General features: G+C 35.7%; 1 protein-coding gene across 2 annotated transcripts; it reads left to right on the top strand.

Moving 5' to 3' along the window:
- Positions 1–519: 519 nt before the first annotated feature.
- LOC137732402 (protein IQ-DOMAIN 19) lies at positions 520–2,961 on the top strand. Of its 2 annotated transcripts, none has more exons than XM_068471711.2 (4): positions 520–1,142; positions 1,321–1,557; positions 1,765–2,466; positions 2,556–2,961. In XM_068471711.2, the coding sequence occupies exons 1-4, from the start codon at positions 687–689 to the stop codon at positions 2,574–2,576; spliced, it is 1,416 nt and encodes a 471-aa protein (XP_068327812.2). In that variant the 5' UTR covers positions 520–686; the 3' UTR covers positions 2,577–2,961. The 2 variants fall into 2 exon arrangements, with proteins under 2 accessions (XP_068327812.2, XP_088543362.1); XM_088687236.1 differs by having other exon boundaries at positions 2,530–2,931.
- The last annotated feature ends 7,531 nt before the right edge of the window (positions 2,962–10,492 follow it).

The raw sequence follows: 10,492 nt of genomic DNA, 5'->3' as shown, positions 1-10,492 counted from the left end.
CTAGGCATATAGGCGCTAGGCATAAGTCTACCATTTGATTAGTGCCTAGCAACCCCTGATTAGGATCACCCGATGTAAGAATTCTAGATCCGCCACTACCTACAATCTCAGTATTATATATATCAAGCATAAAGTCTATAGGACGCATACTTGGTGGGTGGTTTTGGAATCAAAATATATCCTTCTCACAATCACAGATTCACAGCTCAGCTCTTCACTCTCACCTGGGATGGACCAAAAGAATAGAAAACCGTAGCAAAAACTCTAACAGCTGGGATTTTGCATGAGCACGTGATAAAACCAGAACCCCCTTAACTCACAACACTCGTACGTGGAACCCACACCCCGCATATGGCCCTATCAAATGTATTTATAAAAATCAGATACCCACTCATGAACAAACCCCCCACCCCCCCCCCCCCCCCCCCCCCGAAAAACAACACACCACTAAATATATACGAGTGCCTAATGATACGGAAATCTAATAATAACTACGGTGATATCAAAATCAGAATTACCTAGAGGAGATTAGCAATTAACTGGTGTGTTCTAACTACACTGTTGAAAGCTACATATCAAAGAAGAGGTCTATCTCATCTGCCTATAATTTCTCATTTGTTGCTTTCTTCTTTCTACGTTATTGGTCAATCAATGGCAGCTTAGAAGAACAACGAGAGCTAACAGAGATGGGAAAGACAGGAAAATGGCTTAAAAGCATCCTGACAGGGAAGAAAGACGAGGAAAAAAACCTCACAAATCAGAATTCTTCAGTTGCAAGTCATGAAAATCTCACCACTCCAATTTCCAATTCTTCAGAGACAATGCTGAAAGAGAAGAAGAGATGGAGTTTCAGAAGATCATCAGCCACAGCAGCAGCTGCTCCAAAGGACTCCAATTGTGTAGATGCAGTGCCGGCCACACCACCACCTGTACACATGAGCACATTGGGGTCTGAGAATTATGAGCAGAAAAAGCATGCCATGGCTATGGCGGCAGCTACAGCAGCGGTTGCTGATGCGGCTGTGGCTGCTGCACAAGCCGCAGCTGCTGTGCTGCGGCTAACGGCAGCTGCCAACGAGAAGGTGGGTGCAAGTGAAGAAGCAGCTGCAATAAAGATTCAATCCGTCTTCCGTTCATATTTGGTATGCAACTCTTCATTCCCTATTGATGTTGAGAATTTAAATTCCATCTGGCGGATTCTAGGACTCTGCTTTTATTTCCAATTGATTTTGCGTTGGATACTCTGACTCTTTTTAGGTAATGTAAATGATCAAATGTCGAGAAAATGAAATGAGTACTATTGCATTGGATTTGTTACAGGCAAGAAAAGCGCTGTGTGCGTTGAAAGGACTAGTGAAGTTGCAGGCATTGGTGAGGGGTCACCTGGTGAGAAAACAGGCCAAAGCTACTCTAAGGTACATGCAAGCATTGGTGACCGCTCAGGCTCGAGCTCGAGCTCAGAGGATCCGGATGGCCGAAGACAAAAATACTGTCAATCCTAGACATTCCACCCCCAGAAGATCTTTACAGGAAAACCGGTCCAGGCATACGTATAACGTAAGTTCAATGATCCAGCTCAATGCTCTTTGTTTTGTCTTGTTGATTTTATTGTTTCATGATACAAGCGATAGAATCAGAACCGCAAGTGCATGGGTAAACGCTCTTAACCAACTGAGTTTAGTTTCGAATTTCAGTGTTGTTACTCTTATTGCATAAATTTCTCATTAAACTAATGTTTTGAAATGTCGTTATTTATAAATGTAGGAAATGGACAGAGGAATTGAAGAGAACATTAAGACTGTGGAGATGGATCTTGGTGAATCAAAAGGAATTTTGAAGAGCAGAAACAGCAGCTATTCAAATCACTCGAAAACAGAGAGAACAGAACAACATAGATTTTCAACTCAGTATGCACCAAATCAAGCATACTCAAACCAAGAAACCTACCAGCAGGCCTCTCTGGCTCCATCAACATTGACTCATAGAAGCCCGGGAGCCTGCAGTGCACATTTTGAGGACTACTCTTTTGGAACAGCTCAAAGCAGCCCTCAGTGCTATTCTGCCATGTCCAAAATTGATCCCTCAAAAGCTCCCTTCGCCTTCCCTAGGCCGGATTATGGAGAGCCCTTGTCCTATGACTACCCTTGGTTCCCAAACTACATGGCCAACACACAATCTTCAAAGGCGAAAGCCCGATCACAGAGTGCACCGAAGCAAAGTCCTATTGATACAGTTGAGGGGCCGCCAAGGCGGCAGCGGAGGGCGTCAATGGAGGGAATGAAAATCCCAAGGGCTGTGACGATGCAGAGGTCATCTTCTCATGTGAGTTCAACTGCTCAGGGTTATCAGTACCCTTCGTATATCAAGCTTGATAGGTCCACAGTTTCACTCAAAGAAAGTGAGTGTGGCTCCGGCAGTACAGTGCTCACAAACACCGATTACTTCAGATCTCTTGTTGCATATGATGTGAGTATTGCTCAACCTAAAATCAAGGTATTTGATAAAACTTCAAATCTAATATCTGATCAGGTTTAAACACTTTTTGGGTTTTGCAGGCACATAGAAATAGTTACTAACAACTCATCCATTCCAATAATTATGCTTGGCCCAAAGCATAAGACTATGCATAGTGTAATTAGAAGAATGCAAACTCCAACATGGAATGGACAAATACAGTGAAGAACTTCCTCTAGGTGGTGCAATGACCTCTTTTTATTTATTATTTTCTTTTAACTTCTTTCGGTTTGTGCATCATTGTAACGAGAAAATCTTGTGTGTCCATCGGATATACACCTGGTGACAAAGCAGAATATTTCTGTCGTAAGATTGTGTGATTTATTTTGTGCCTTCCTTGTGTAGTGTCCCATTTTGCATTTGATGTTTGTAGACATTTTGGCTAAATGTGTTGGTGAGTTTATATGTTCAACTAAACTTATGAGCAGAACAATGTATTTGATTGAATCTGTCTATATAGAAATTCAGAACGCATATTCCTAGATTAATGTCTAATCTATGGCAACAAGAAAAATCAGAAGATAGGATGTTAAGAACTAAACTCTCATCCTTCAACAACTCATAAATAAACACTTTACACTCAAATTTTGAAATTAAAAAAGAAAATTAAAAATCAATCAGTGATTTGATTAACATAGAAAAATTCACAGTTCAATTAAAACACTAAATTCGCTCGCACCGCTTATAACAATTAAATAACTAATCGATTTTTTATTTGATTAATTTTTAATAAATAAACTTTACAGTTACCTTAAAATTAAACTTACATTGCAGGACATAAAATTGAAAAGAAAAATAAAAAATTGTAAGGTGAAGACTTGGATAAGGGCAGAAGAGGTTTCAGCCAGACAAAAGAAAGGAACAATAGTGACCCATAATTCAACTATTGGTAAAACGAAATGACACGTTGTTTGATTATTTCCTGCATTACTCACTTTCGTCTGTACTCTTATCAGGAAAGGGATCCCTCCGGATCCCTTCCACCAAATTCATAAAATCACCTAATCCGGACCTTTGAAATTTGATTCAACGGCTAAAGTTATTATAACTTTTAAAGGGGCTTCCTATTTGTAGCCGTTTGATCAAATTTCAATGGTCCAGATTAATTGATTGGGTGAATTTGATGGAAATGATCCGAAGAGGATCCCATTCCCTCTTATCAAATAAGTGGCTAATTGACATGTCGGCGACGTCACCATCCATGAGAATATTATATCATTAAATGGCATTACACGACTTGTCGAATATCTTACAAGTCATGAAAGCAAAACGACATGTTACTTGTTAACTAATATACTGGTTGAGAAAATTTCTAACCTGTAATATTAAGTGGTAAAACAACGAGATGTTGTAATCCATCTTTCTTCCCCTTGTCATGATTTTACTTGAAAGAAAGAATGTTTGGCTCCTTAATAAACCCTTCTACTTCTACATATCTCTTAATTTTCTTTCTTCAACTTTATTATAAGTCAATAAAAGGTAAATTGGAGAAATTATTGTTCATGCATGACAAGTTCACGTGGTGCTTCGAGTTCATTCAAATTCTAACACACATATATTTATTATATTTATATCCTACCTAAATAATGAATCACGAATGCATTCTAGTGTTAATTTAAATAGATGTATGATATTACGGCAATATATTACTACTAACACATCGTTATTCTCATATATAGTATACGAGTGAGTCGTGACTGTATAAAAAAATATTTTTTTTATCACCCAGTGACGATAGCTTGTTTTAATAGTATACAATCTTCTTTCTGTAAAATGGGCTTCCTCAACGTTGTTTGCTTGTTACTTTGTTTTCGGAATGTTTGCTTTCTTGTTTGAGCTTTGGGTTTCTGCCTTTCTACTGTTGAATGGAGGAGGTAGTGGATAACAGATAGTGTGGACAATAGTAGGCTTCATGCGCCTGGTTTTGTAAGTGGATCAGACTTGCTTTTGGGTTGTAAAGTTGTTATGGCCATTAATATTAATTAGTTTCCTCTAAACTAAATTCACGTGTGGTATCGGAGGATACTTTGAGCTCCAACACGACGAAAATTCTCAAGAATGTCGAGAGTTATATTTGAAAATAATCGACTAAAAAAAAGGAAAAACAACAACGGTGGATTCCTAAGAATTTTTAGTAGGTTGAGATGGGTGTTGTTTGTGCTAACATAATTAGCGAATGGATGGATGGAAGCGAGTTTGGTGATTGATATGTTGATAATGTATGCATGAGGAGGTGAATCGCATCAACCCAATTGAACTTGTCGAATGGATCGAATTGATAAGTAATTACAATTCAATAATGTATTGCGATAAAAAATCCGAGAAAATAAATTGCAAGAAAATAAATTGTGAGAAAATAAATTTTGAAAAAGTAAATTGTGAGAAAATAAATTGCGGTAAAATATAAATTACTCTAACTATGAGAAAATAATTTGTGGGAATTAAAGATTAATATGAAATAAAAATCTAATTAGGGATACATTTTTAATACAAAAATAAGATAAAAGCACGTGGGGTGTAGAGAAACTAAAAAGATAAGTTAAATATGTAGTCGAGGATCACTAACAATCAGTTAAAGAGTCTTATTTACAGTAGCGATAGCATCCATTCTTGATGTCTTTCTCTTAATTGCCTCTTGAGCATTGATTTCTTTCCGCTACAAAATCAAAATATATTTCACTCCATCTTCAAATTGCAACTAATTTCCTCGTTCAATGCTATAGTCAATTCAAGATGATAATCATGCTATAAGGTGCCAAATATAAGTATAAACATTTGCATGAGTAATTGCCAATAGGTGTTTTCGTCAAGAAGCATCCCAAGCCACATATTAGTTGCCATCTGACCTACCGAGCACTATCTAGCTGATATCTCCAAAAGTAATTGTTGCTCGTAGAACGTGGGGAATTTTATTTATTTATTTATTTTAAACTTCGACAGTACGAGAGAATTTTTCTGATAATGAAAAAAAGAAGTTACACTAGTCAAAGGGACATAAATCTAATCCCTCATATTGCAAGGAAAAAAAAAGATTAAACAAAATACATGAAAAAGAAAGGGGAGACATAAACCTTACCCTTCTAGAAACGAAAACAATACTGATATAGGGAAAAGAGGGGGGTGGATATGAAACCTAACTCTTCTAAAGTCAAACCTAAAGGTCTAAACCTGCATAAAAGATCAAGCAACATAACAGGTTAAGAAAAGAAAATAAGAAAGTCAGACAAACTTGTATGTTGTGATGCACATTAATTTGATAAGTGGAAGCCAGGAAAGCCAACTTAGTTTGAAAACAAAGGATCATGAGCTGCCATCGAAGGAGAATCATGTCATACCAAAGTTGGAGAAGATAAGCCCATGTTAGCAAAACTGTTTGCAACAACATTTCCCTTGCAATATATCTGAGAAGAGTAGAGAGTCATATTCCAAACGTGGTCCAAACAAATAGACCATTGTGTACAAAGATGCCAAGCAGGATCAAAATCAGACAATTAAAGAGCAGAAATAACACTAAAAGAGTCACTTTCCAACCAAAGACAATGTCAACTCAGTTGATATACAAACTCTATACCAATAATAATTACTGATAATTCTGCAAAGAAAGAGTTGTGATGATTGATCCCTTGGCAGAAACCGCCAAGAAATTGACCATGACAATTTGTGAAAACTCCTCCACAAGCAGCAAGACCAGGATTTCCTTTAGGCAAACCATTTGTATTAAGTTTAATCCCAGAAAACCAAGGAGAAGACCAAAGCAAAGGAAGAACAGTCGGTGCCTTGCGAGGTATAGGTTGGATCCCCAAAGAAAAAATGATATGTGTGTCAAAACCCTAAGAGTAACTAAGAATAAACTTCTCACCATGAACGATCCTAGATTAGATAGACATGTAAAGCAAAAGTTTCCTTCATTCTTAGTAAACTTAACATAGAATGTGTTGCACACCTAAGTTTAACCAAGTTATCGAGAGCAATGTACTTCTCTCTTTAAACGTAAGTTCAAATGGCACTCAAAAAATTTAAATGAATTAGCGTAGAACATTGCTTGATTTAACAACAAAATAATTTCATTATTAAAATTAAGTCAATCAACATTTATGCTTTTTAAGGAGAGGTCAATAAGAAAATTTCTAGTAAGTGTTATTGGCCTCAGTTAGAGAGGAAAATTGTTTTTTGACCTTAATTTAAGATTAGAATTGTTTCAATTGACCAATGCTAAAAAACAAAATGAAGATTGACCTAAGTTGAAATATAAAATTATTTATTAACCTAAATTAAACTTCCTAAATCTTCTTTTGAGCAACTTTGGGCTAAATAATTAACAAAAATTAATACAAATTTCTTTTGTTCAAAATCCCTAATTAATGGGCTACACCGTTACAGCCCATACTTGCTTCTGCTCTTGAACAACATTGGGGTATTGGTGGAATATAATTGAGAATGTTTTGTTACAACAGCATGGAGCATTTGGCAACACTTTCTTTAAATGAAGTATATACAGACTGACATAAATGATATAGATATAATTGTTTCTGCAATGTATCAGAACTCATAACCTAAAACCTGAAGCTGAATCCCAGGAGCTTGTCAGACAAAGCATTTAGCATTCTCTGAAGCTGAACAGTGTTATGTTCTTATCTATATATACTCATGGATAGTTAGAAATGTCACCTCGTCGCCTTTTAAATGTCTACATGCATCGTCAAGGCTCAGGAGTATTCTTATCTGCACTCATGACTGCTATAACCTAAGAAATGTAACTCTAGCTGGATCGGTTGTCAAGGTTTTGGACAAGACAAATTGATTTGATTTGAGCTCTCATACTTTCTTTTGTCATTTATTTTCCTTGGAATATTGATTATATATTTTTAATGTTCTATGACAGCCAACAACAAACCTTTGTCTGTCTGTCTTTTGTTTTGTTTCCACTGATACAGATGAACTGCATATGTTTTATGTTCGTCAAGTCTTTGACTGATAGATTGTATTGATGCATTTTATGTCTTGTATTTATACATGTTAATAAACGATGAAATGGGATGGAAGTCTTCCATATATAACCTTTGTTTGTTTGCTTAAATCGAACCATAAAGTGTAAAGATATAAAGGCAATCAAGGCTTGGGATGGTCCCAAGTGTCAATAGATAAGCTGATAGTTATTGTGCTAGTTAGCTTAGTTTGTAAGCTGAGTTTACTTAGTGATTATTAAGAAAATGAAACTATATATACTTTTCTAATTAAGTCATCTGAGTTAATGAAATAGAGAACATATATTCTTCTTCTTCAAGATTCAATCTCTTTGTTCTTCAATCTTCATTGTAGCTTTTACCTTCTGCATTTCTGCATTTCTACATAAAGATCACTTTGGAAGAACCTATCTTGATTATGTAAGACTAGCTTTATCATACATAAAACTGTTCCACACATATTTGGATTGAAAGATTTTATAATACCTCTTTCTATATTAGAGGAAGGATAGATTTTGTAATCTTCAAACTCAAAGGTAAATTACTTCTAAAGCTAAAAATTTGGCCTCAAGTGAAACTTTCATGTAAAGGATAACTAAGCTAGCTCCATGCACGCAATTAAGAGTAGTTAACGTTGCACTACAGTCATGCTTTCCATTCTACGTATTCTCCCTCCATGTTACTTACATAAATAAAATACTAACTTCCACATAAAGAAACACTAAAGTATATCGATTTCATTATCTGAACTTTGGTACTTGTCGATGATATACCAAATATAATACATTGTCGACAAAAAAAGTCACACTTATTGATCCTTGATTATATCTTTAGCTACGTCATGCCTTTGGTTTTATTTATAGGCAGTGGATAAGGAGCAATTTTGATCTTATCTCTGAACTGGAGTAGGGGTAGATCGGTCATTTGATGATAGTGACTATAATTCTTGGTTGGTTAAATTCAGCTGTGTCTTGTGGCAATTCACACAATTGTTGCGGTGACATCAACTTGTCATATGACCCGTTTATTAACATTTAAGGAGGTAAGATATTCCCGGTCTTGGTTGTCTGAGTAATAGACGCGCTTCTAGAGAACCATGTCCGAGCCCTCGCACGGGTTGAAATGACGTGAGATGATCGTCTGAGCCCTAGGATATGATTTCAGAGTTGTACGGCTTTGTGTAAATAAAAATAAATTGACTCCATAGCAAGCTTTAATTTTATTATGGCCCAAATTATTTGTATTATTACATTAATATGTACGATCATATATCATTAGAAATATGACATATAAGATCCCCAGGTCTTCGTTCAACACCAAAAAAAAAAAAAAAAGGATCCCTAGGTCTGACCTGGTGGAGGTTGACAACTCTTTAGGGAACTGTGAGAGAATGACAAGGACAAAGAGATGGCAGCAGCATGTGAATACTTTGGCATGCTCTGTGCGCATCACTAACTTTTGTCTTCCCTTCTAGCACATTGCCGTTTGCTCCACTCACCATTTCTCGTGGACCTTTTTCTGTGGCTTTACATTGATCAAGTACTATTCCTCAACTAAATCATGCATCTTTAAACAAAATAGATCATACCATGTGTTTTAAAATGCTATATTATATCAAGAATACAAAGCACTTTATAGGAATCTCCATGTTCCTACAATGTGGCATGTTTTGCATTATTTGGAGACATATTAAGCGTATTTAATTAATTTGAGAACTTTATAGGTCCAATAAAAATTTAGAGTTTGATTGGCTAGTATTGAGTGTCAAGTTACAATAACTTGTATATAGTCAATATTGCATCAACATAGTGGCCAAGTAATTGGTATCCAATATCAAACAATATTTTTTATTTGACATACAATAAGTTTGTTTGTACATCCATACGTGGATTATATATGATTAAGCTTATAAATACAAAGCTAAGAGTATTTCTAATAGAGAGATGAAAATTTAAAATCTAAAAATTACATTTGATTCTCATTTGCATATTTCTATCAAGATGAGTATTGTGTCCCATTGAAGAGCTTCCCGGCCAACAAAAGATGTATATGTATTCACCTAGTGGATACACTCAATATTGCCAAAGAAGTAACTCTTCAAATTTTGTGGTAAAAAATTATTCTTATAGAAGGAATGTCAGCATTAACTTTGAAAATAATTTATGCACTCCTTTTCTCTCTTCAAGGAATTAAAGTATATAAACAAAGAAGAAGAGCTGAAGGAAAAACTAGCGGTGTGAGATGCAGTGCCCTTAATCATCCTCCTCTCATTGTCCGACCATAAGTTCTTTAGGAATCAAAGAGGGACTACATATACGGATCCATTGCCTTGCAGCAGTGACTATTTATAAGTCTTTCTGTAGCGAGCAACCAGCTGATCCACAAAAAAATTTTCCCCTTGCAACATTATTGCATGTGCCGCACTTGTGATAAGGGACTAGTTATATATGGCCATTCTAAAATGTTGAAAGTTGACACAATATGGTCACTCAATTTACCACCTCAATTTAACAAATGTGGTTGTCCTTAATTTGCAGCTCCACATCAATATCAATATATATGGTACTTACCAATAAAATTAAATTCCTATTGCCTATGAGAGTCTCATTGTAAATCAAATTCAAGAAGACATAATTGCACAGGGCCTTCGTATCATCCTTTTAAGCAAATAAGTTCATATGGTGATGCACAAAACAGTGCTTCCCACAATTGAATGGGAAGAAACTCAGCTATTGATGATTTGATATGAATTCTCATGATCTCTTAATAACTTTGCGTCACATATTCCTTTTAGAATTCTCTTTGTGGTTCTAGTATGTTACTTCTAACCCCACAATCGCATTTTCTATGCTCACTCCAGTCTGCGCTACTCCAATAATTATTAAAGAAGAATTTGTGGTCTTAAAAAAATTTATTTTATAGTTTTTGTTTTCTAAACAAAAAGAATTTGTATAGTAATGCAATTAAATTTAGCATGAAACCAAATGCGGTTATAGATAAATCTAATTTGTCTT

The sequence above is a fragment of the Pyrus communis genome, chromosome 16 (assembly GCF_041283825.1).
Source record: "Pyrus communis isolate YQ-2024b chromosome 16, ASM4128382v1, whole genome shotgun sequence".
NCBI classification, from domain to species: domain Eukaryota; kingdom Viridiplantae; phylum Streptophyta; class Magnoliopsida; order Rosales; family Rosaceae; genus Pyrus; species Pyrus communis.
Note: the sequence above shows the minus strand (reverse complement) of the source record. Positions and strands in the feature narration are given on the sequence as shown.